Here is a 27,969-nt window from a genome sequence, read left to right as displayed (position 1 = left end):
ATAGCATTTCACAATTACGCATTTATGTTACCTTTATTTGTCCTTTTTATTTTACTATATCTGTCCACCACCTATAACTCATTTGTTTTTGTGTGTGATCAAGTGTAAATACTATTTAATAATCATGACTAATACCATTGTCTTAATGTAATTAATTGCCTACATTTTGTGAAAAAGTATTAGCGTCATCAACTTTCAAGACAAACATTAGTAGCAAAGGAATAATCTTAATAAAGTCAAAAGAAAATGATTATTTTAACAGATTAGTTCAGAGTTAGGGATAACTTCTATATCACATTTGACAAATGCAGTTTTTTTTAACTTCTTGAGTGAAGTTTAATCAATTTAATGTGTCACTAAATTAAGTAGCATTTTTGTAATATTCCAGTACAGCTACTGGAATACCTTTTCCTCATTTACCTTAAACCCTGAGACATTTCTTAGATAAGCAGAGAACATTGTGAAAGAATGAATTATTTGACAATTTGGCCATATTTATCACACCAGTCACTGTACTTTAAGATTCTATTGATTTGAATAAGGTGGAACTAAATACAAATTTAACTGAGTTCCACTAAAATAAGACATTAAAGTGGAATTGGCATTGCATCCATATATATGTAATAAAAAGTAGAATTATATATTTTCCTACAGAAAAGTGTTTCCATTTGCGTTTAATATCAAGAGTTATATTTCAAACACTTTTAACCATTAGAGGTAGCTGATTCTGTTGATTTTAATCTGCTGAACCTCTCATTTCACTAAATGAATTCTGTCGAGCTGAGCTATTTATGTAAGTATGAATGCTATACATAAAAATATTTGTATGAAAATAATTTTACATATGACATTGTTCGTCTGTGCTTTTGTCTAACATGTATGGCTTCTGTAGATTTTATGCACACATTTTGAGTTGCAAATTGCATAACAATATAATCAAATTTAAATGCACATGGTTCCCAGATTTTTCCTTCAGACGCAGCAGGATTAAAATCATTACGTTCATCTAAACAGTCTGATGAGCCAATTGTCTTGTCTGTTCCTATCTTCAGTTTGCAATTTGCTTTTCCAGGCCAGTTTTCTGAGAGGAAGCATAGCCATTCTGCTTTCGTTAGGCACATATACAGTACATATAATCAGATTATCCAGCTCAATTTTGGCTGGATAATACTTATCATAAAAATAATATTTTATTAAATTATTGCAATGTTTTGAAAGAATGATAGGTTCTGTTCTCTGGCTCATCGAACAGCACCTCATCATATCATTCCCAATTAAACCATCTGCATGCATTTAACAGATGGAAGTAAGATTTTTTGGGTTTGCTTTGCATCTGTTATATCTCACTCTTTAAAAAGTCCCCAGAATTTTTTTCCTTTAAAACACATCAAGATTTAGGTGTGTGAGTGTGTGTGCCTGTGTGTGTGTATTTTACATACACACACACACACACACACATACACACACACACTGTTATAAAGTATACTTTTTAATATGTGATGGATCTATCTTTGCATGTTTTTGAATTATTGATTTTTGCCCTTGGAAAACCTCATTCCACCCCACCCCACTTTACGAAAGTAAGAAATTATTTCATGAAACAAAACATGTTCCTTTTCCTGCACATTTTAAAAACTATTAAATAATTTATTATTTGCATGATAACAAGTATACACAATATATTTAAGGTTTTTTTTTTTTAAAAAAATAAAGATATTGCATTAAGCTATATATTTGGACACAAAACAACTTGACAACATTTCACTGGATTGCTTACAAATCCTCTTCCTTGCCAGAAAATTTGTTCGCACAAAACAGAATGAACACTCATCAACAATCCATTGCTGCACATCAAGTGTCAATTTGCCTTTCCACAGTTCTGTAATAACTCTCTTGGCTGCTGTTGATATACAGATAATTCATCATTCCTAGTTGTTTGATTGATTTGTTTATTTTGTTAGTTTGTTAAATACCATTTCAGTCTTGTCACTCTATGCACCATATAAGAACATCTTATTCAGTTTAAAATATCAAGCAACATAAATCCACCCTAATTTCTAGCAGCTCTTACTCTACCATTCTAAAAGTTCTGCTCAAACACCAGGTGGTAACTGTCTTCTAAATGGACAAAACTTGCTTGCAGGGGGTGGAGAAGGAGAGGCAAAACTGAGAATACAACCCATCTGTCACAGGATCTTCGCATCAGGACTGGTAGCTGGTTCCCTTTGAAGGCTCATATCAGATTTCACTTTTCCTTAGAGCAGAAGCTCTCATTCATGTGGGTGATGATAAGCAGTTTCAATTGTAGAAGGTTCCACAAATTTGAGATGTCATATAGAAGAATATCTTTGATAATTACAAACATGCTAATATCGTTCTGCCAGTCGTGTAAATTTCAAATTAAGATATTTTAAACAGGAGAGGTTTCATAGTGCACTCCAATATTGATCTTTACAAGAGAGAGTGGCAGGGAGAGATTGAGAGAGAGAGAGCAGGAGAGAGAGAGAGAGAGCAGGAGAGACAGAGAGAGGTAAACATCTGAGATTGACATGCATGGTCAGGGATTAAAGGATAACTTGCAATGCTTCAATATTGCATTGAATTGACAGTAATCTTTGTTATTCTCCTTTCCTTTCTGCACCATTGTAGACCACACAGTAAATGAAGGCTGATGCGTGCATTATGAAACAATCAGCAACATTTAAATTACTACAACCTCACAACTGAAGGCATTATTTTAGTAGGCGACAGGTCTACTATGTAGTTCAAATAACAGATGCGCAAAGATTCCACTGACTCTGCTTTTCTAAAGGGAACACCTTGGTTTGCAGTTGTGAGACTAATGCATGCATCCTAAGATGTATTTGTAAGCTTAAATGCAGAAAGAGAGCAAATATGTTCTCAAAAGAAACTGATATGCTGATAAATAAGATGAAACTGATGTACAAGATAGGACTAATGTGTTATTTGAAGAAAATGTGCACGGATTGGGAACAGACTGATAAAACTATGTTTAAATTCAAAATCTGTTTTAAACAATCATTCCGATATGCAATCACTGATAAAGAAACTATATACTCAAGATATAATCCAGATTTTGAGCCTGCATATAACATGTCATAGTTTATGATCTTCATGTATGAATGAATGTATAGATCTTTTTTTCTAGAATATGGCATTTTAATATATAGGTTTCACAATTGCCATAACCTTTTTGATATTTTGTATTTCATGTTTTACATCGGTGTAAAACAATTTCCTACTGCACAGTAGTATGTTTTTCCCCATCTGTTTGTGACAATATAACTTTTAAAAAACTGACACCACAAGAACTCCAAGCCATTTTTGTTTTGTTTTGAAATGAATCATAAAGTTAGAAGAGCAGCTTTCATCCAATTATAGGTCATACATGAAAAAATAATTTCCAAAGGCATTGCAATTAAACCAGCATGAATGTAATAATTCATATTATCCAGCAGTAGTATCAAATAATTTTACAATATTGATTTAAAAAGTCAACACGATTATTGCGTCTACACCTGTCAAATAACAATTGCGTCATTGGTTGATTGTGCAATTAATAGTGGCATAACTATCAAGATTCTTTATTTTTCCTAACAAAAATAAGGTGTAGGATAGATTACCTATAATTACTGATATTCTTATCATTTTACTTTATTATCCAACTAGAAAGCTGGAAATCATGGATATATTTCTCTAAATAAACTAAGTCCATTTTAATATATATCAGTAGGTTCTCCATTTACGGAGTATATATGTAACAAAAATATAGCTAGCCTGGTCCCATGCCATGAAAGGTTTGAAAGATTAAAATTAGCATCTTGAATTTCACCAAAAACAAACTGGCAACCAGGGAAGCTTATGGAGCCGAAGTATAACATGTACTGTTCTAGGTATAGACGTAACTGCCTGTACCTCTGCATTCTGTATCAGCTGAAGCTGAAGCTTCTAGACACTCTTCAAGGGCATCACCATGTACAGCATAGTGCAGTAGTCCAATCTGGAGTGCTAAGGGCAGTGATGGCGAACCTTTGGTGTGCCACAGTTGTGTGTGCACATGCTATTGCACACAAATGCGTGCCCACACCAATTCAATCCTCCCTGCTTATTTGCACATGTGCGTGTGACCCCCCCCCCATGTGCATGTGCACATGACCCCTCCCCAGGCTCCGGAGGCTTTCCTGAAGCCTGGGGAGGGTGAAAAAGACATCCCCCAGCCTCCTGGAGGCCTTCCAGAAGCTGGAAATGGATCCTTTCCAAGCTTCCTGTTGGCCCATTGGGCCTGTTTTTTGCCCTCCTGGCCTCCAGAGGTTTTCCTGAAGCCTGGGGAGGGTGAAAATCAGATGGCCAGCACGCACATGCACACCAGAGCTGATGGCTGGTGTGCCAGCAAATATGGCTCTGTGTGCCACCTGCAGCATGTATGCCATAGGTTTGCCATCAAGGGCAAAGGGCTTGGGCATGAGTGACTGCAAACACGGCCTGTTAAACTAGGAAAGGGCAAAACTAGTGCACAAGATGAAACTATACAGAGGCCCTCCAAACCACAGCTGCCATTTCACTATTGGAATAGTGAAAATGTTTTAAATGACAAGCAAGACTTGTACGCTTTACCTTTACCCATACGAATTTTGTGAAATATGCCTGTATATAAGTTGTATGAACATCAGAATGTTATTCTTTTCATGTCTTACTTGTTCTCATGATCTTCTCAAGATCATTTCATTATCCACATGAGATAAGTTTGCTCTTGTGTGTTCATTTAGCTTGTCTCTCTGCTCTGGGTAACGGTAACCATAAAATGCTACTTTATTCAGTTTCTTTTATTGAATAAAGGAAAAGGAATATTCTTCGGACTTTCTATTTCCGTGTTGCTGGAAGAAATAATCCCAGTATTAAGCTGGTTGTCTTCCAATCTTAGTTACTTTTTCTGGTCTTTGTTTTGCATGTGATCTCTATTACATTAAATCCGTTTAGCAAGTCTTTAGAATTTTTTGTTGATGTTCCCATTTTTTTCAATCCAAAAGCTTTAAAGGTTCTTTGGTATTAGCAGAAGTAATAATTGAATCCTCACGAACCTCATCATTTTTCATTCTTTCCCTAGGCCATATGTTATTTTTTTTAATGAGAGAGAAAAAAGTTTTCTCATAGATCTTAATGTCTGAAATGGATGATGCAATAAACAATCTAAGTCTAAATAAAGACTATCTAAAATGACTATTTAAAATAACAGACTTTCTAAAACAGACTTGAAACTGAAATTATATAGCCAACCACGACCCCTAAACCTATTTTGCTGCACTCTGATGCTGCAGAAGATGCTGTCTTGCAGTCAATACTGAAATAAGATTCAGTTGGCTTTAATATGTTGGGGTGGAAGAAAGTGTCACCTTATATTTGTTTCAGGAAACATTGTGTTGGCTTGTGCTGTCTGACTGCAATAACAGATATTTTGTTTACTGGTTACACTTTCCCTGATTATCTGTGGAATGACCCCTGCTGCTAGGACCAATTTTGCTTGCCCTCGCTAGTGCTCCCATTCTGGAAGCCCATGCTTAGGGTAGTCTATTCAGTTGTTAAGAGGAAGCCGTTCAGGTTTTCAGTGCCTCTTGCTTGACTTAATCAGTAGACAAATAATAAAAGTCATCATTTTTTGATCACTACAATTTATACAATTTATATTTGCATTTCTATTGAATTTTCTTTGTGACTTAACACAAAAACAAATTCTATTGAACCACTGTAGCTTTTTGTTGATCAGGGAAGAATAGCTAAATTCTCTCATCTGTTATCCCCTGGCCTAATCTGTTTAGACTCCAAAATTAAGCAGAGTTTGGCTTTTTTGGGTATGGTTAGCTAGGAGACCATAAAAGAATTTGTGAATTTTAGGCAAGACTGAGTAATTTAAAACAAAATTCAAAATATAATGGTATGAATTAATTTTAGAAGTCTACAGGTAGTCCCTGACCTATGACTTTAAGGTAGCCTGCATGTTATGATCATAATTTAAGATGGTCATAAAGTGACTGGTCCAATTTTACAATCTTCAATCTTTTACAATCGCAGGCCTACCTGCGATTTCCACTACCGGTTCGGGCGAACCAGTCCAAACCGCCTGAATACCACCTCTGATGGGCAAGGGTTGAACTCAACTCTTCTGTTTACAAGATGAACTATGAGAATTCACAGTATTACAAAGAGTGGCATGTTTTAACATCCTTTATTCAAAGATTCCTGGAATAGAATAGAATAGAAATAGAATAGAAATTTAATTTGTTAGCCGCACCCTCTCCGCAAGGGACTCGGGGCGGCGTACAATAAAATATACATACATACATATAAACATAAAAATATACACATATACATACATATACATACATGCATGGAGGAGGTAATAATTAAAAATACATTACATTAATAATAATAAAAATTAAATTAGTCATTAAAATACCCCGAAATAATAATACAATTTAAAAAAGGACTGTCAGGAGGAAAAGGATAAACTACGGTTGAGCCAGGCCAGACAGTTGAAAGAGGTGGGTCTTGAGCTTTACACGGAAGGAACGGAGATCGGAAGTAATCCTGATATCAAGGGGGAGGTCATTCCACAGGGCTGGGCCAATCACAGAGAAGGCCCTGCTCCTGGGTGTCGCCCCCCGACACTGTTTAGCAGACGGCACCCAGAGAAGTCCCTCTCTGTGTGAGCGGATTGGTCGTAGGGATGTATGGGGCAGGATGCGATCCTGCAAGTAACTAGGTCCTGTGCCATGGAGCGCTTTAAAGATCATAACCAGAACCTTGAAATGCACCCGATAGACCACAGGAAGCCAGTGCAGCTCGCGCAGGAGAGGTGTTACATGGGAGTACCTAGTCCTCCCCATAATCACCCGCGCGGCCGCATTCTGGACCAACTGTAGTCTCCGTGTGCATCTCAAGGGAAGCCCCATGTAGAGAGCATTGCAGTAGTCCAGGCGAGATGTCACCAGCGCATGGGTGACTGTGCGCAAGGCATCCCGGTCCAATAAGGGGCGCAATTGGCACACCAGGCGAACCTGGTGGAATAGATATAAGCACACTGTTCTTTGTGAGAAACTGCCACATGGGACAAGTGAGGTAGAAACATTGGACTATGTCTTTCTGTGCTTCCTCTTCTACAGCAACATTTGTAATACCCTTATAGACCCTTTTTGCTAAAAAAAATCTGAGGTGTTCTGCATAAATCTTAGGCCCACTTCCATTCGGAAATGAAAAGCATAATCGTGTGGCAAATGCCAATCTGTCTGGCAGCCTGACAGGGCTTATGAAGCCACACAGTGGAACAAAAAGCCTGGGGACATAGAAATGAGGGTTCTTCTCTCTCATTGTTGTATTTGCATTAAACCTATATGTCTCTTGTTTTGTTATTATAATATGAATCATATTCATAAATTGTTGTTATTAGGAAGAGGCCAGAATAATTGATTGAGTGATGTTGATTGATTGATAAAGTTGATTGATGTTTCTGATGGAAAAGAGTAAGAAGGGCCCATGCTTCTACTGTTTTGAAGAAGGACACTGAATCTGGTTTTTAATTTTTTTTTTTGTGCTGTTCATGAAACTGACTTATAGTTTGTACAGCAATCATGCAATATGTATAAATGTCAGTACTCTATTGATGCTTTATCCAGTTATAAGACAAACAATGTAGAAGAAATACCTTGAAATTTTATCCAGAGAGAATTCTCAACAACGTCAATAGCAGAGGGAAAGAAATCTGAATTTCACCTCTTCTCAGTTTTTGAATTTAATTCCTCTAGTCCTGTCCAAGTCTGCATAAGACTTATTATATTGTTTTTCATCATTCTAATTTAAAAAACAGACGTCGTATGTGCTTGCCAACATAGTCTTGCTATACTTCCTTAGTAACAGAATGCAGGCTGAGAAGATGTTTCCTTTGGACACCATTTTTGGATCCCTCCTTGTCCAACTTGTTGCCCCAGAGATGTGGAGTTATAGAAAAAGAGGAGCATTCAAGGGAAGAGGAAGCCAAAGATGGAAGAGCAATTGTCCCTATGTTATGTGATCTGTTGCTGCTTACAAATAATCTGCCACTTTACCAACAACAGTGCAAGTAGTAGCAACTTCTTCCTCCTTTTCTCAGTTAGATATTTGAAAAGCAGGGTAAGGAGGAGTTTGGCCAGATGATAGCTTCCCAGGTTCTAACTCTGGCCATTTTCTTTCTACAATCATTTTTATTCCATCCTATTTGTGAAGGAATGAAGGGATAGAGTAAAAATGCAGTTCTTCTGATAGGAAGTAGTAAAAGTGTTCCATCCATATCTGAAATGAGAAGGAGGACAAGTCCACTGAGCACAGAGAAATATATACTTCATAGTGAACTAGAAGGCAGGGGTCTCAGCCCCTGATTTGTTTACCTTCCTCCAAATCATTACTAGAGTGAAAGATGATCCAGTGTCAATGGGGAATCCATCTGAGAGGTTGTATTAAGGCCTGGTGAGCTTAACATATGGCCCATCTTCCCCTTCCTTTTTTATAGTTTTCAATATTGACTTTCAAGCTAAAGATGGATAATACATATAGATCCATACAAGTTACCTCTGTGTAGCAATAAAGCATAGCAACATGAGTTCTTTAAATTATACCCCCAAATGTATCTACTGAATGTTTTTTTTTTAATTATGCTCAATGGACCAAACAATAAATATTGTGTTATTAAACAGCAGTTTTTATTTCTATTTTTAAAATGAGCCTTCTAGACTTAAACTTTAATGGGAGAAAATAGTGCATTGTTTATAGTTTCCAGCTTCTCAAATAACCCATGAATAGACATATTTGCGTATTATCATTTCCAGGATGGAATGGGAAATCTCAGAGTCACCAAAAAAGGAATTCGACTTGAAGGGATATCTGAATTTCTACTTCCGTTGTACGTGAAAGAAATCCATTCCCGAAAGGTAGGTTCCAACTGTTTTGCTACAATTACCATTTTTAAAAAAATGAAAGATTTTAGTTCAAAAGAGTAAGCTGTTATACAGGCTAGTGCCTCCAACAAGATGAGTTTTTTTTAAAGAAAAAACAAGTTAACAAACTAATCAACCATGAAGCTTAATGGTCATGTGACTGCCAATTCTTTTGACTATACCAGGGGTGTCCAAACTTGGGAACTTTAAGACTTGTGGACTTCAACTCCCAGAATTCCCCAGCCAGCTGGCTGGGGAATTCTGGGAGTTGAAGTCCACAAGTCTTAAAGTTGCCAAGTTTGGACACCCCTGGACTATACCGTCATCTTCCGTCAATTGTTCAGACAGAATTAGACATAGTCAGCACACTGGAAATCATGATTCTGGGAAAGTTGCTTTACATTTCTCATATGAGTGTTGATGCATTTGTTCCCATGTTTCAAACATATTTGTTAGAGTGATAAAGAAGAAAAAAATGAACAATATGGATCCAATCCAATTTATAAACTTTCATTTCAAAGTGTGGCTTCTTTCTTTTTTCCAATGGTGAAATACAGCCTTTTTTTTCCCCTAGTTCAAAATTTCATATACATCTAGTTCACAAATATCATTGAAAAGTTCTGAAAAGCAGAGAGTGAGATCAGTTGACTTGTAGGCTTCTAAAGGTATTCATTTCTTTAATTTTACGGTTCTTATAACACAGATGGTGACATACAGAAACACATAGTTGACTTCTGTAAATCAGTATCAAAAAAAGGTTTTCTCTTCTTTTAAGCTTGTAACCCAAGAACAGATGAGATGCATACATAATTCAACGTTAGGAAAAGACTGATTCCAAAGGAACATTTTGCAGTCACGGAAAGTTGATATATTTGGAACATAAGATAGTTTTGTTGGGAAGCTTGTTTTATATTTAATTGTATTGCTGTAGGATAATGGGAATGCTTATATAAGCAAAAGTAGGTATAAACGTTAATAGCAGTGATAACACTAGAATTCTAGTAAGGATCATTATTTATACAAGAATAGCAGACAAGTTTATTAGTATTCTTCCTTTATGGAAAAAAAAATAGGTGCTAATTTTGGTGGTGAAAATTTGAACAATCTGAATATACGAGAGTTTAGCAGGCAAATCATTTTATCAATTATCAGTTTTAAAAGATCAGTATATAATATGGACAAACTGATCAAGAGTAAACCATCTCTATGGATTACAATTCATTTCCTTCCCACGATATATATCCATGTAGTCACAGGCTCTGTGCCTTAATATCTACTAGATGGCTTGGATTTCAACTTTCAATTCACAACTTTTTCTGTTACTCACACTTTACAGATTATGCAGAGTTACTTGTTGGTTGGTTTGTTGCGATTATATCCTGACACAGTCTGGTTGTGTACATGCTTTACAGTGTGAAAGCATTTGGAGCATTCACAGTATGTTTTACTGTATGATTAAAAATGAAAATTAACAAATAGTTGTGCCAATCGGGGCCTGGAGTTGAGTCTGAGAAACTGGAATATGCCCTAGAAGCAAGGTATCTGTGGCTTGTTCCCTGAGTGCAGCCTGTTTATCAACTCTCAATGTTGTATTTTTCTCTACCCATCACTATTGGAATTTTATTGCCTACTCCCATCACTTCCAAGCCTTCCCCCATTCCCTGTTCATGGCCATGCATATACTGCCTTGTGGATCCTAGCCCAATCACCCAATCAGGAGAAAGTGAAGAAACAAGTTCCTGTGGGATTTCAGCATTAATTATCAATGCCAGGAGCTCTCCCTCATCTCCAACCCCATTCATATACAATCTATGCCGGGGGTGTCAAACTCCAAATGAATCTGGCCCACAGGATGCTTAGATCTGGCCCGTGGGGTTGACCTGGAAACAGCGAAGGGCTGGCCCATGGGACCTCTGCCAGTGAAAATGGTTGCAGGAAGTCTTTACAGCTGAAAACAGAGCTTGGGAGCCCATTTTCGCTGGCAGAGCGCTTGAGCCACTACAGGTGTCCCCAATATGAGTGACATTGAGCTGGTCAAACTGACCCTGGCCATGGCCCCTCTGCCCCACCCCAAGGTCAAACACAACCCTGATGTGGCCCTCAATGGAATTGAGTTTGACACCCCTGATCTATGCCATCCCATCGTACAGACATTGCTATGGTTGTTCACATAGTCAGCTAGCTATTTAGACTGGATTTGGCATGTTTATCAACCCTTGAGTCCTTCCTAAGGACCTGGGATAGGCAGATATTGTTTGTTGGTGTTAAAAGTATGTCAGAAGGTGTTAGCTGTTTCAAGTAAGCTGCCTCTTGCAATTGACTGGTGGTGATTTTTGTTAATGCTGATAGTATTCAAGTGGTGCTCCATATGTTTGGGGTTTGCACCCACTGTGCCTATTACTATTGGTACTTTCCAGAGCACTTCATCTTCTTCATTTTCTATGACTTTCACTATTTTCTGGTCTCATCAGTTCTTGCTTGCAGGCAAATGGTATTTCTTTCAGATCTTCCAATGCACCGTGTTTTGCTACTTTGTCATGCTATTGTGTGCAGTCAGTTTGCGCAATCTTCTTGCAGCAGCTAACTAGATAGATCACTGTTTCTACAGCTTCTTTGCAACGGCAGGATGTATTGCTTGGTTCTCAGTTCTGGATGCTTTTGTTCTTAAGACTTAATCTTATGCACCCAGAATTAACCCCTTTGTATCATTCTTCAATTTTTGCTGTTTTTATTGCCAGTTTTTATGGTTATCTGATTTGCCTGCTTTTTTTAAATCTATAGACCATATGATACTTTACTTTGCCATGTCTCTTGTCTTTTCTTCATTTGACTTTTCTTGTAGGCCAATTTGGTCTCTCCAGGTCTCAATAAGTGTGGTATAAGAGTTTCAGTGTGTCTTCTTCACTCTTCTTCAATATTCATCCAATGCCCATTTTTTCTTCTTCAGTTGTCTGGTATACTTGCAATATTCACAGCGACTTATTTTTTCCTTTTTCCAGAGTCTTTCAACATTACTGCATGGCTCAAGGGCTTGATTCACTGTCATTATTTTTCTAGTTTTCGTATCAGATCTTTCAGTTCTTTTCTGGTTTTTCTATCAGACCTAATAGTTTTTCCTTAGTTCCTATTAGACCCTTTAGTTTTTCTAAATAGTCCACTATTCCAGCTGTGCATCTAATGACTGAAAGTGTTAATTGCCTTGATAATATTGCCTTCACTGAATTTGGATTTTACAATATTCTTCACACTTACTTCTAACCTTCTTCTTGACTTCAGTGTGCTTTATGTTGTCAGCTTGAAGAATGCCCAGGTATTTGTAGTGGTCTTCTTCATTCAGACTCTTGATTTTATTTCCATAGAGCATTTTGGAATTTCTTCAGTTTTCACTATTTGTACCCTGTTGATGGTTAGGGTGGCACCTTTGTCTAGTCCAAGCTCTACTGCAGTGTTATTATCAACTTTAGTATTTCTTGTTCAAGAAATAGTTTACGTAATTAACTAATTTAATAAATAAAATATTTATTAAATTCTTTTCATAAAATAAATGTTGGGAATTGATAAACAATTGGAAATTTCATGAAGAAATCTGTGAATTGAAGAATTTTGGGCACCCCTGTTTTAGATGGTTTGAAGCAAGAAGACAATGTGACAATGTGACCAGAAGCAACATATATTCACTTTCTGAAACATTCTCTTTGTGATCTTCTCACTCACACATACACACATTTTGTCTTTCTACCCCAGGCAGCTGGCCAAGTGAAGGAAAAGATAGCTCTTACTAAAACACCTGTGCCAAGAAGCTTAAATTTAGCCAAGGGCAGTTTTTACACTGAAATTGCCAATACCTGGCTTTATACAGAGTTGTTTTAAACCAAATCAGAAAGAAATTGAAAAGTTCAATCAGAAAAAAAGCAAACTCAACCTATCATATTATTGTTTAATATCAAATTGTTTAATCATTTAAATTAGGCTATGCCACCTAATAACTGAAATAAACAAGACACGGGTGAAGTAATCAAAGGTACATTTTTAGAAAACTTGATGTGTGAATTCTTTCTCTATATCCTGTCACTTCTTGAGTTCTTTGTAGCATATCATTGCTAACCATTAATCAAGGAGTGATGTGAAAATGTTTAGAATCAATGAAGTGTAGAGAATTTTAATATGCATAGTTGTACTGAAGTAGTCAAGTGCTATTTTAAAAATTTTCTCTGCCAGAAAATCTACAATAAGCACTGATTCTCTACCTCCGTGGAATTAATTGGGTACAGTTTTTACTGGATATTATTCAGGAGAAGTTAGTTTCTTGACAAGAATGTCCATCCTTCTTAATGCACTGAAAAGTTTGCTTATTGAAATTTCTCTGTTGAATATAATTTCTATATAAAATGTCAAGAGATATAGCAAAAGAAAATCATGGGACAATTTTCAACATTGCTTCCTTAGTAATATATTTATTGATAAACAATTGTGCAAGCATGAAAGATTTTTAGATTGTTGGTTTCTCTGCATATTTATTGTATATGCCTATACCTCAGTTGCACAAATATATTTGTATGTAACAGAGAAAAAGAATGAGAAAGGTGTACCATTATTTGGTTTTAATCTTATTTAGTGGCAGATGCTGAATGTCTATATAGATAATGGGGCATACGAAATGTGCTACTGTATGCTGACATCACTGGATTAGGTCTTTAATAAATAATGATGGGCAATATTTTGTGTTCACAGATAGTTTGATGTTTCCTCTTAATTGCCCATGTGCAAAGAAAATGTTCAGACATTTTTTTTTCCCCTTAAGGGGCACTAATGAAGCATAATCTTTAAGTAAATCTTCAGTAATGAGGTCACTTGAGTGTATTTAGAAAATGCAAATACAAGAGCTTTGATGTGCTGCTTGACACAATCAAATGTTTATAGTTACATAAATGACCTCAATAGAATCTATTTGATTTTATGGGTATTTGAATGAGTCTCCATATAATTAGACTTCTTTGGAAAATGTAGAATATATTTGAATGTGGAATGTGTCCCCTTGAGTTTACTGTATATCCAAGTGGGGATTAAATTACTGCTTTATTAAAGGGAAAGAAGAATACAGTAAGTGAAATAAAGCTTGATCACTTTTGCCGATATGTTTCTGTCTATATATCTATATCTATCTATCTATCTATCTATCTATCTATCTATCTATCTATCTATCTATCTATCTATCTATCTATCTATCATCTATCTATCTATCTATCATCTATCTATCATCTATCTATCTATATCTATATCTATATCTATATCCATATCTATATCTATATCCATATCTATATATCTCTCTATCTCTATCTCTATCTCTATCTATATCTCTATCTATCTACCTACCTATCCACATACATGTTTTTCAACCTGCAAATTCAAAGAATCAATGATAAAATGTATGTTCTAGATCAAGACAAATGTGGACAGAAAGTGATGCATTGGACAATGAAAAAGCTATAACAAGAAAATGCTGGAAAAGGAAAATTAAACTAAAAATATTTCCACACCATGGCTAATACTATTTTTTTGCATTATTTTGGGCAACAAAATTAATGCATAGCACACAAAGCTAAATTGGTGGTAATAAGTGACACCTTCTTTGTTTAAAAGTCTTTTGTTCCAAAAGGTATTTAAAAGTTTGCAACTTTTCTTCTTACCTTATGTTCAACCCTCTGACATTAACTCCATTAGGAATGCAAAAATAACAGTCAAAGATTTCTATTCAAGCACAATGGTACAACTCAACAATATCTAAACTATTATAATATAGACAGGCATTTAATTCATTGGCTCCAGACGTTCAGGGAGGGAGAGAGAGAAAATCCAGATTTCATTTTGAGGTATCTTTTACACAGGTATCACAATTTTTCTTAATGAAATAACAGAGTTGGAAGGGACCTGGGAGGTCTTCTAATCCAACCCCCTGCCTAGGCAGGAAACCATAGGCAGGAAACCACTTCAGAAAAAATAGTTATCCAACATCTTCTTTAAAATTGCAGTCTTGGAGCATTCACAACTTCTGGAGATAAGTTGTTCCACTGATTAATTGTTCTAACTGTCAGGAAATTTCTCCTCAGTTCTAAGTTGCTTCTCTCTTGATTAGTTTCCACCCATTGCTTCTTTTTCTACCCCCCATGTGCTTTGGAGAATAGTTTGACTCCCTCTGAGCAACCCCTGAGATATTGGAATACTGCTACCATGTCTCCCCTAGTTCTTCTTTTCATTAAACTAGACATACCCAGTTCCTGCAACCGTTCTTCATATGTTTTAGCCTCCAGTCCCCTAATCATCTTTGTTGCTCTTCTCTGTACTCTTTCTAGAGTCTCCACATGTTTTTTTTTTACGTTGTGGCAACCAAAACTGAATACATTATTCCAAGTGTGACCTTACCAAGGCATTATAAAGTGGTATTAATGCTTCACATGATCTTAATTCCATCCCTCTGTTTATGCAACCTAGAACTGTGTTGGCTTTTTTGGCAGCTGCTGCATATTTAAATGGTTGTCCACTAGGACTCCAAGATCTCTCTCATAGTAACTATTGAGCAAGTTACCACATATACTGTACCTGTGCATTTTGTTTTTCTTGCCTAAATGTAGAACCTTACCTTTTTCACCATTGCATTTTATTTTGTTAGATAGTGCCCAATGTTCAAGTTTATCAAGATCCTTCTGTATCTTAAGCCTATCTTCTAAAGTGTTGGCTATTCCTGCCATCTAGGTGTCACCTGCAAATTTGATGAGTTCCCTATTTATCCCCTCATTTAAATCATTGATGAAGATGTTGAAGAGTACTGGGCCTAAAACAGAGCCTTGGGGTACTCCATACTTCCCTCTATGTAGATGCAATTCCATTGAGGACTACACGTTGAGTGCAGTTGGTCAGCCAGTTATGAATCCATCTGGTGGTGATGCTGTCTAACCCACATATTTCTACCTTATCTAGTAATAGGTTATGGTCTACTTTATCAAATGCTTTACTGAAGTCCAAGTAAATTATATCAACTGCATTCTTCTGGTCCACTAATTTTGTGACTTTGTCAAAGAATGCCATAAGATTAGTCTGGCATGTTCTGTTTTTGACAAACCCATGTTGGCTTCTGATTATTACTTTGTTTGCTTCTAGGTGTTCAATGATTCGTTGCTTGATTATTTTTTCCAGAATCTTCCTTGGCATAGAGGTCAGGCTGAGGTCTGTAATTTACTGGATTTTTCCCCCCGCCCTTTTTTGATGATGGGAACTACATCAGCTCTTTTCCAGTCCTCTGGCAGTTCTCCAGTGCTCCAGGATCTTTGAAATATTTTCTTCTGATAGTACTGAAAAATATAATTTATTGAGACAGAAATCAAATCCACACAGTTAAGAAATCAAACAGTGATCACTTTGTACTTGCCTTTAATATCCCAACAATAACTGCCACAATTAACATTACAAACAAATGTTTCCAATTCCTGGGTGTTTTTTTTTTTAAATCAGATGTCTTTGTATAATTTTGTCTTATCTCTTTGGTTCCTTATGTCCTGAAAAATACGGAACACAATCAGGTGTCATCTTCTATTTAAAATATTGTCAATCTTAGATACATTTATGAGTCAACATTGGTGAATTTAGACAGCAACATAAGCAGAATTTCAGTATTTACATATAGATCTCAGAAATCTTTATTTCTGTTAACTCATCTGAATGCATAGCTTGATTGATAGCAGTAGTGGGATATGACCGGTACACGCCAGTACGGGCATACTGGTGCCTGCTGGGAGCAACAGGTACCATTCTGATGCAGTGCTCTGGAGGGCCCATCTGCCTGCCCATCCTCCTTACCAGTATTTGAGCCAATTGGGGCTTCCGTGCAAGTGCACAGAATATACGGTGCCTGCACGATGCTCCGCCGAGCAGCTGGAGCATCACGGAGCATCACAGGCAATAAGTATGCATGTGCATGCTACGCGCGTGCAGGTAGTGGATGCCTGGCCCCGTTGCACCGTACCGATTGTAATGGGATCCAGAACCCACCACTGATTGATAAATATATATGCTTATTTACTTACAGAGTATGTAATTGCAAGTCTGTTTGTGTGTATCTGCCTATCTCTTGGTATTCACAAACTGTGTATGACAGATGAAATTCAACATTTGCCATAAATTAGACGTTATGACATATATATTTCAACAGTGGACAGAGTATGTGTGTAATTAGACCATAAGCATATGAAGTTTTCAAAGTTTCTGTTGAATGCCTTCCAAAAATGCCTTTTTTCTAGCTAGAAAAAAGCTAGCCAAATCTGAGAGCTGGAATAATATTATACTGCATTAAAAATGAGAAAAAAGAAAGCCATTATTTAGTAAGTCCACATTCAAAACTCACAAAACTGATGGTGTGGCAATATATACTGTATGCATGTAATTCATTTTGCCGATTGATTATAAATAGAATGATGTTCTAAATTAATAGCCCTCCCAAAAGACATATTATCAATTTGGGAGAAACATATCATTTAAATTATGTATCACAGGGAAATGCAGATTTTCTAGCTTAGTTATCAGCAGCAAAACATTATTTGTTATGAAATACTATAATGACAGTACTTGCATTGCGTGCCAATTATGAAGCCATCCATAACATGCTTCAGCTTTATGGAACTCTTCCAACATCAGAAATTTGATCTTGTACAGTATTACCACATGCTCATTCACTCTTTCTCAAAGGTCAGAGTGGATTTGTACAGGAATCTGATTTAGTACTTCTTGAAATCTTGTGATGCAATTTTCTAACCCAAATGTGCTTAAAGAACATGAGGTAAGGTGAGATCTCTCTCAAACTGAGCTCAATTCCTGGTGACATGTCTGAGATTTCTTGGCAATCTTATGGAAATAGTTGCCTTTCAGGACTGGGTTATTTTTCCAAATACCCAATCTAATCTGGTGCCATAGAATTTTACAGTAGTCTCACAACCAGGGAGTAACTAAATATTAGGGTTTTTTTTCAAAATCTGCCAAGATTAGCAGGATACTGATACCTGCTATTTATGGAGGGAGGGAGGGAGGGAGGGAGGGAGGGAGGGAGGAAGGAAGGAAGGAAGGAAGGAAGGAAGGAAGGAAGGAAGGAAGGAAGGAAGGAAGGAAGGAAGGAAATATCTATTATAGCCAAAGCCAGATATTTGGCCTTTGGCTATAAAAGATATACATTCATTAATAGCAAAAAAAATATGTTTGCAAAATGTCCATTTTTGGAAAGAAATGATAGTTTTATGCACACAAGATAATATTTGAACATATTTTATTACAAACTAGCATAGTTTTTTTTAAAAAAAAATTCTGTTGTGATTTAAAACAATCATGAGTTCTTTTAAAAATGATTTACGGCCATGGCTTATTTAGTTGGCTTATTGACCAGAATTTGTATTCTGAGTTTGATTGTGGTATGATTTTATTTTGGAGATAATTGGTGAGTTTCCTAGTTCTGTCTCTAAAGGAGTAAAGAAAACATACTCTTACAGATGTTTTTCTTGGTATCCTTTATATTTTCCCATGCTATTTGTAGCTTTGCAAACATGGGAGGAGTATACATCATTCACTCTAAATGGTCTTCTCTGAGTATTATTCCTTCTGAACATATTTCATCATAGATCTAATTTTTAATAATTCTATCCTTAAATTGCATTTTCATCTAGCAAAGACAGGTTTTTTCCCCCATTTAGCTCTCTGAATTTTATTAATCCTACTTGTTAGTAGAACACTCAGCTGGGTCAGGTACAACTGTTTAGAGCTAGCTGCTTGTCAGTGAATTTTGTTTAATATTGTCTTAATCACAGATGCAGTCGAGGGACCACTCATTCATATTTTTATGGAGGGCTTTATAGTATCTGCCACAAAATTATGTTGGCTGAGCTCCATAGGGCTGGGGAATTCATGATGCTGTCCTTGTTTTTCTACCCCTCACTGCAATTTTTTTGAAATCATCCATTTTCAAAACTATATCATTCTGACCACATCATTTTCAGTTTAGACTTGGATTTTTCCTTCTCCCATTTCCTTTCACTTTATAAAATATTAAATCAAATGTGAAACTTTTCTATGTCTTGCTTTGCTGAATCTGCATATGTAGTAATTATTTGAAATGGCCTCTCAGAATAGAATTGAATACTATTGCTAATGACACATTCCCTACAGAAAGTATTTACCTCATGGCGAATAATCAAGTCGATTATATTATAGGGCTAAAGAAAAGTATGGAAACATACTCTAGGAGGAAAACATTAAACAGAAAGCCAAAAACAGAAAAAGTAATACATTAATTTTAATTAAGTAGTTTGTCATTGGTTGTATTTTATACCAGCCTAGATAACACATGTATGTTTTGATGTAACACAAACACACACACACATTTTCTCCTGAAACATGTATGTTCATAAGTATTTTCAAGTATATACTCTCAGCTGTGTTTGTTTGTATAGTTGGTTTTGAAAACCGCTAAGAAAAATGAAAAAAGTTTGTATAAGAAATAATACCACATAATAGCCCAGAAAGTGCAAACTACACTGATAGGGTTTTTTTTTAAAAAAGCAGACTAAACAAAATATTTCTACATTCACTAATACTGTTCCTCAGAAAAGATCCAAGATTTGGAAGTTCCTAGGCCACAACAAAAGTTACAGGATAAAAAATTGTAACTATCTATATTGCTAAATGTGGGGGGAAACTGTGCTATCCTACTTTAGTTGCATAGTCTGAACAAAAAATAGGAACCAAACATTTAATCAATAACAGGGAAATTGGTGGCATCTATTATCTTGATTGTTTCTGAGGGTGCTATTGGTGCCAAGTAATTTAAATCTCTTCTTAAAACTCCTGGATACCATTTAGTTGTAAAGATTGCTGGATAATCCAATTAACTATCAAGCTCAGAAATGGTAAAGAAGAATTTCTAGTACTTGTGTCGCCTTTTAAAAAAATAACAACTCTTACTGCAGGCATCCTTGATTGCTAATTAGGCTCCCTTTACTAAAACCAAAACAAAAAACCCAGTTTTATATTATTCTGGTATTTGGAGAAGCCAGGAAGGATAAACATTTTCCCCAGAAATATTAAATAGATAAAAACTTCATGACAGTATATCTGCATTTAATAAATTAATATGTTAAATCTATGAATGGGTATTTGGAAGAAAAATGTGGGTTATAGAGTGGCACATAGAATTAGAATATTGTTTCTAATATAAAAGAATATATGTAGGTCAGGGTTAAACTGCAGAGTCCCTGATTCTTGAGCTCACAACACATCTCATAATATATGGACAAACTCAATTATTGTTTCAACTTGGAAATTGTGAACATCCTGTACCAAGCTAAAATCAAACATGCTAGGAAATTGCTGGAAACTTGATATTCAGAAAAATCAGTCATCAACAGACACAGAGATAAATCACATTTACCAGCCATTCAAAAGAGACAATAAAAAAGTAAGAAGAAAAGCAAAAGACCAGAATATACTGTCTCTAGCAACCAACACTCATAAGCAGAGATTACTCCCAGACAAACAATCAAGCAGAAAATAATACCCTAATTAAGGAGAAAACCACACTCCACCAATAATGGTAGGGCAAGTTATTGCACATGAACACAAAGCAAACCCTACACTGATTATATTACTTAGTTGGGTAATGAAACACCTGCAAGGAAGCAGCAGCTCAGAAATTCCCACAGATTCCCAAAGATGTCTTCTGCCTACTGCCCTTTTTGAAGATTTGGTATATCATACTTCCTTTTCAATGGGGAAGCACAACAAAAGTTTTATCCATTTTGAAAACAGTCTAGTTAAGATAATAACCAATCAGGAATTGTTCATTTTATATACCATTGGAGGTATAAAAATTTATGTAGAGGCTACTAAAGCTGAAATCAGCTTCTTATACTTCATAACAGCTGGCCACCATGATAATATTCTTGAATCAATAAACGTGATATCAGTTCAGTATATGAGCAATTGTAAATAGGGAAAAAATATGGTAACCAGATTGTGTTCTGAGATGCATGTATGGGGCATTGTGCTATTAATTACTTACTTACCTACTTACTTACTATGCTGCCATTATGCTGTCTATAAAGTGACTCTGGGCAGCTATTATATTTTTTAAAAAATACACAATAACAAAGACCTTGGAAGTCTTCTAGTTCAACCCCCTGCTCAAGCAGGAGACCCCACACCATTTTGAACGAATGGCTTTCTATTCTTACAAATCCCCTTAATTACTTTTATAGTTAACCCAATCTGGTGAACATACCTAATAGTCCTTCATCCTTCTATTTTCTCCACAAGAACAACCCTGTGAGATGAAAGAGAGTAATCCAGCCAGAATCTTCAGTCATCTTTCATGCCTAAAGTAGAACTAGAAATCACTGAATACTGGTTTCTGGCAGAGATGGTATTCAGAAGGTTCTGACCAGTTCTGGAGAACTAGTAGCAGAAATGTTGAGCAGTTTGGAGAACCGGTAGATACCAACTCTGACTGCCCCTGCCCCCATCTATTCTCTGCCTCCTGAGTCCCAGCTGGTTGGGAGGAAATGGGGATTTTGCAGTAACCTTCCCCTGGAGGGGGATGGGAATGGAGATTTACAATATCCTTCCCCTGCCACACCAACCAAGCCATGCCCACAGAACCGGTGGTAAAAAAAATTGAATCCCATCACTGGTTTCTAGCCTGGTGGCTTAACCAAAAGACCAAGCCAGTGAAATGCCAGAATATGAGTTGTGTCTCAAGAGCCTATCTCCCAGGCAATCTTGTCTAATTCTGAACCTTTATACTGTTTTTATAATCTAAACACCTTTTATTTAGCCAGCTTTTAAAGGGAATTGTTTAAAGTCTACTCCATGATTCAAATGCTGTTTATTCTTCCTTTAATATGACAATGTTTAAAAGGAATATTTACTGTATGTTTTTCTCTTTAGCCCCTTTCAAGTGCACATCAGAAAACAATACTTTAAAATATATAAAATGAAAAGTCTTCTTGCAGATATATTTCCTTCTATTTTCCTTTGAGCAGGCTTTATTTTTTTAAATTTAAAATTGCCTTTGAGGGAAGTAACAAACTTCTACATTTCTGTAACGCTGATTCAGTGGTGGGTTGCAAATCCTGTTCCAAACCAATACAGTTGGAACCGGGCTGCCAACATCCTCATGGATGCGCGCAGCACTCGTGCACACATGCACTTCACATGCATGCATCTTAGTGCCTCCTTGATGCTCCATGATGCTCCAGCTGCTCCGAAGAGCATCGCGCAGGCACTGTACGCACCATGCACCTGCGCGGAAGTGCAGAAACCTTTATACACTGGTAAGGAGCTCGGGCAGGAGGAGCACCGTACCAGTACGGTATCCGGTGCTCCGGGCTGGCTGTGGTACGCCTGTACCGGGATGTACCGCCTGCAACCCACCAGTGCTCTGATTGCTCAATTTGATTCTATTTTTCTTTTGCTAGGTTGGTGTCTAAAATTACTAAGTAGTTTAGTGTGACTTTTAATACTGTTTTATGTTTGTGAACCTATTAGGGAGGTCTTTTGTATCCTTAAAAGCAAGTCTCTTGAATGAACAAATGAGAACATCCTTCTATTTAAAAAGCTTAATCTTTTTTCTTTGTTTTATGTACCTCTGAGTAACAGGAAAAGTAGTAGTAGTAGTAGTAGTAGTAGTAGTAGTAGTAGTAGTAGTAGTAACATAATTAATTAGTTAAAGCTGTATTTATTACATTATTTTCATATAATAAATATTTGGGGGCCAATGAACAATCTGAAATATCAAGGGATTGATGAGTTGAAGAGTTTGGAGACCTCTGTACTTCATTAGGCCTCCATGCTGAGAAAGACCTATTAAGGCCAAGCCAAATATGACACCAGCAGATACTAGATAGGTTTCCTGACATTTTTTTTAAAAAAATAAAATATCTGGTTGGGGTGGGATAAAGATTACATCCAAGGCTGAAGGTTTATAGGGATAATTTTTTTTAAATTCCTTTCCATCAGCAGTTTCTCAGTTGCACTACAGAAGATGGCATATGTAGAAGGAGGAGAAGGAAGGGGGGAGGGAGGGAGGGAGGAAAATGATATTCATACTTGCAGTTTTGTGCATATTTTTGCCATTTTATTTGCATCTTGGCATAAAACATGGATCTGGATTAATTTTTCCCCAGTTTGGAAACAATTTCACTTCACTAATCCCATTGAGTAAAAGTCAGGGAACAAGAGCAATTCTAAGGACACATTAAAATGTTTCTGATTTAGAAGGAAACCACATTGCAAATTCTGCTTGCCAAAGATTTTCAAGAGTGCATGTTTGTGTGCAATGGCACAACCAAATTGTTTTAGCTGTACCTAAGCTAATTATTTGTTCACAGAACTATGTATGACAATATTAGGCTGAGCACCTAAAAATGCCCATTTTATTCAGGTAACATCAAGTTTTATGCATATGGTACCTCATGTGGTATTTGCTGCTTATAAGCTACTAAAGGAAATAAAGGGGACCAAATTCTTTCTTGCAAATGCATTTAAGTCATACTGTAATCTTGCATATCATTCTTTTATATTTGCATATCCATGGAAACTTTTCTGTGCCTAAGTTTTATAAGCTTCCCAATTAAATGTATCTCCTCATCATGGAATTTTCCTGGTCATCTAAAAATGAAAGATGTACATCTAAGATAGAGTCCTTGAATGCATAAAGTTTGGGAGTTGGGTGATGGATTCTGAAGAGCAAAAAATCGCCTATATTATATTATCTGTCCATCTAATTGAATTTTGCCTTTTAAGGCAAAGTTTAAGAAAGAAACTAGTTCCTTGGGGATTGAATTGAAGATCATTGGGAAGAAAACAATTTATTGTTGTTGTTCTAAAACCTTGTACAGTTTTGATCCTCATTTGATGCTTCCTAGATACATAGAATCAGAATGTGGTTATTCTTTGGACTGGCTAGCTGTGGCTACATCCGTCCGGGCGCACCCGGGAGCTGCGGAGGGCAGAGGCAGAAATGTTGTCAGCGCTCATGCCTTCGTCATCCGGCAGCGCAGACAACATTTCTGCCTCCGCCCTCCGCAGCTCCTGGGCACGCCCGGACGGATGTAGCCACAGCGACACCGAGGCAGTCCGGGTGGACGAAAGAGCGAGTGAGGCAGCCTGATCCTCGGTCGCTCGCCCGCCGGACTGACTCGGTGCCATTCTGGCTACCTCCGTCCGGGCGTGCCCGGGAAGTGCGGAGGGCGGAGGCAGAAATGTTGCCGGCGCTGCCGGATGACGAAGGGACGAAAGCGACTGGGTGTCGCTTTCGTGCCTTTGTCATCCCGGAGCGCTGACAACATTTTTGCCTCCGCAGCTCCCGGACGCGGCCGGACGGATGTATATAATATTATAATATTTCATGAAGAGAGGTGAGGCTCTGCCTCCCCTGCCTCCCCTGACCGCACGTCCCTGATGGCAGATCAGGTGATGTTATGGCTTTTGGGGTCCACACTATGTCAAAGCCAGCATTCAAGGTTGAAAGTGCTTGCCTCTGAGTAGTTTGGGATAGCCAAACTCATTTCACCTCAAAATCTGAGTATTCAAATATTTCATACTCTATATTTCTCCAAAGCCACAAAATAGGGGTCCATAAGGAATCCACCAAGCATAGTTGATTCCAATCGAAGATAATGTTTTTGTATGAGCTAATAAATTAGGATGAGACTTTATGCAGTTTTACATACTAGTTAGTGGTGGATAAAACTAAACTGTATTGGAGAAAGAGAAACGTGGAAGAAAATGTACTGTATGTACAAATGCATGTTAATGAAGCCCTGTTAAGTAATTAAGCTCCCCTGTTGGGAGAGCGAGTATGCAGAGAAGCGTAATGAGAGTGATGTGGAATAACTCGCACAAACCAGCATACAGAGACACTGAATAGTATAAAAATATAGTAGTTTTCTATGTAGAAATATAGAGGTGTTCAGAGTTCGGTTAACAGTCCAAGTCATACACGGTTCAGTAAGTCAGTTATCAATATTCAGTCTAGCACACAAAGTAGCTAACAGTAGCAAACCACAATACCTCAAAATACACCGACCAGCTTCTAACAAAACAGAGAGAGAGAGATCTAACAACCATTCTGGCTCCTTCTTATGGCTGCTTGAGGTAACAAGACAATTACATCTCTTAATCGTTTAAAGTAACAGTAAAATAATCATAGCTTATATACATTGCCAAGCCAAGCCTAGGGTTACATCCCTAACAAGCCCCATGTTTGATTTAATGATATATGAATAATTATATACCATATAATGGAATGAACATATAGGTGCAGATGTGGGAATGGAAGAGGATGATGAGTTTAGAAATGTATGTGGTATACAATCTTAATGTTTTTCCAAAATTATATAAGGAAAAAGGAAGGAGTAGAAGAGAACTGAACAATCAAAGTATTGAAAGAAACTTTGTCTGATCTGAAAGATATAAAGGGATGGATAATACATAATAATAGCTAACACATAATTGTAATATAAGGCATGAGGGTAGGTTGGGTACTATATTGTTATATTTTTATGGTTCTTTATTTTGGTGAAACTTTGTTAGAAGCAATTTCTCTTCCCAACCTCATTTGCGGTAAAGATCATAGTAAAACTACAAAGATCATTTTCTTCAAATGTTCTAATTAATGTCTGATTAATAGGCTTCAAAGCTTCTGAGAATGAAGCAGAAAATAGAAGATAATCAACTCATTGAAAAGCTTCTTTTGTTATCCATTATTTATAGAGTTCAACTGTGGATGAGGGTGGGACATGTATTCCTCTGAAGGGACTAAAAGTCTAAAAAAAGGAGGTTGCTGTAGATATTCTACAGCACAAAGAAGAGGGAGTCAAACTATTCTCCAAAGCATCTGAGGGTAGAACAAGAAGCAATGGGTGGAAACTAATCAAGGAGAGAAGCAACTTAGAATTGAGGAGAAATTTCCTGACAGTTAGAACAATTAATCAGTGGAACAACTTACATCCAGAAATGATGACTGTTCCAACACTGGGAGTTTTTAAGAAGATGTTGGATAACCATTTTTCTGAAGTGGTGTAGGGTTTCCTGCCTAGGCAAGGGATTGGACTAGAAGACCTCCAAGGTCCCTTCCAACTCTGTTATTCTATAATCTATTCTCAGTGACATAAAACATTAAATGGGGTCCTTTCCCCTTCCCTTCCTGACATAGTGCATGAATGGCTATAGAGTTAAATTGTTACTCTTTTCCTTTACATATATTCATATATGTATGAATAACTGAATACCAGAACAAGATTAAAAAAGTTAACCAAAGAAAGTCAAGCTTGCTTGTGAATTCATTAAATTCAAGCTCTTTTTTTCAAAAAGTTCTAAGAAGTTCGAAAGGGCACTGTAATTATCTGTTTCCATTTTATCTCCACAATAATGACTCTATGGTTGGGCTGAGATGTACAGACTCACCAAGACTCAATGAAGAGTTGCCTTGTGGTGAGATGGGTGGCAAATAATTTAATTAACAAATAATAAACAAAAATAAATATTTGACAGTGAATTTGAAACTGATTTCCATAGTTATCATGTTACTCAACTGCAGCCTTTCTTTGCTTTGTAAGGGAAACAGCTAAAGATTTAACTTGTACTATTTTAGACTATAGCCTGCGTATTAGAAAGCAGATGCTAAAGGAGGGTTATTTTTTGCTAGTTTTTAATATTTAAGGTTCAGTTATTTATAGCATGAAGTAACCCAACAAGGAGAGGATTATCAGCTCTGCGAATATTAGGGTTAAGACATTAGAATAGATTAACTGACCCATTGATAAATATGGGTGACTCTTGGGAGGGAATGGAGATGGTCATATACTTCAGAGCGCAACAGCGCAGCTACACTACTGACAGAATAGACATAATGATGCAGGGAAGATGTAGAATGACTTCTGATAGTTCTTTGTTTGCCCCTTTAATAGTACCAAGGGAAATTCTGATTCTGAACAGAAAAGAAATAGAGAGAAGAGATGATTCCCACAGGGCTGTTGTCTCAATTAAAATGGTCTTTTCAGATATAAATCTGTCCAAGCTTTTGATTAGCTTCAAAAGGCCACGGTCTCAGCGCATCTCTACTGACTATATAATTGACAAGTCCCATCTGTAGGGTCTTCAGTAGCTGCATCTTAGTTTACCCCTGGAGAGATGAGCTGGTCCACTTCTTCAATGATACAATTAAAAAAAACACCTTTCTATTCCCTGGCTGGCTGAAATTGAAATCTGTCTTGTATTGCTCTTATTTCTTTTAAAAGCTTTTTTTTTAAAGTTTCAATTTATTCATCTCATGTGGTCTCAATTCCATGCCATTTAAAATGTTTAGTAAATACACAGAATGAAGAATTGTTTGTACCATTGAACACTACCTCTGTGTGGAAAAGAACATTTTTGGTCGATAGAATTTTGATAACAAAACTTTCCTCTCTCCCTAATGCAATCAAATAATTATTTCTCTGTGTATCTTATATTACATCTGTGTTGGCCCTTGGGTGAGTATGAACTGATTTTCCAGATGGCTGGCTTGATTGCCTGTTAATTAGGATTCAATCTTATGTTAAAGCTACATAAATACTAAGGAGATTTGTGAATAACAAGACAGAAATTAAAGATAAGTTACATCATTTGTTAATAATTCCAAATGTGTGGTAGAAAGGATTTTGTGAGAAGGAGGTCACAGAGAATAACAGGCATGAACATTCAACAATTTAGCTCACCCTATTTTGAAATCCATCATAAACTATGTTAGATTGTTTATCCTGCATCAAGAACTAATAATTTCACTGATTTATCTGTTACTGTTGGCCATCCAGAATGAACAATGTGAAATTAATGCATACGGGTTTTCTATCAAAATGTTTAGTATTACTTAAAAGTGAATTAAGCCTTCATTTGTTTGTAAGATAAAGAAATGATT

General features: G+C 36.6%; 1 protein-coding gene across 3 annotated transcripts in view; it reads left to right on the top strand.

Moving 5' to 3' along the window:
* The window catches only part of SGCZ (sarcoglycan zeta), a gene marked incomplete at its 3' end in the record, with an annotated part of 553,083 nt that overhangs the window by 405,560 nt on the left and 119,554 nt on the right, over positions 1 to 27,969 (top strand). For 2 of the 3 annotated variants that reach the window (XM_081960172.1, XM_081960170.1), the window contains exon 3: positions 8,874 to 8,975. The exons of the other annotated variant lie outside the window; for it this stretch is intronic. In XM_081960172.1, coding sequence (XP_081816298.1) covers positions 8,874 to 8,975 — 102 coding nt within the window. The remainder of the gene's footprint in view (positions 1 to 8,873; positions 8,976 to 27,969) is intronic. 3 annotated transcript variants of the gene reach the window in all.

This window comes from Natrix helvetica (genome assembly GCF_964273705.1).
Source record: "Natrix helvetica genome assembly, chromosome: 7".
Lineage (NCBI taxonomy): Eukaryota > Metazoa > Chordata > Lepidosauria > Squamata > Natricidae > Natrix > Natrix helvetica.
This window is presented reverse-complemented; position numbering and strand designations above follow the sequence as displayed.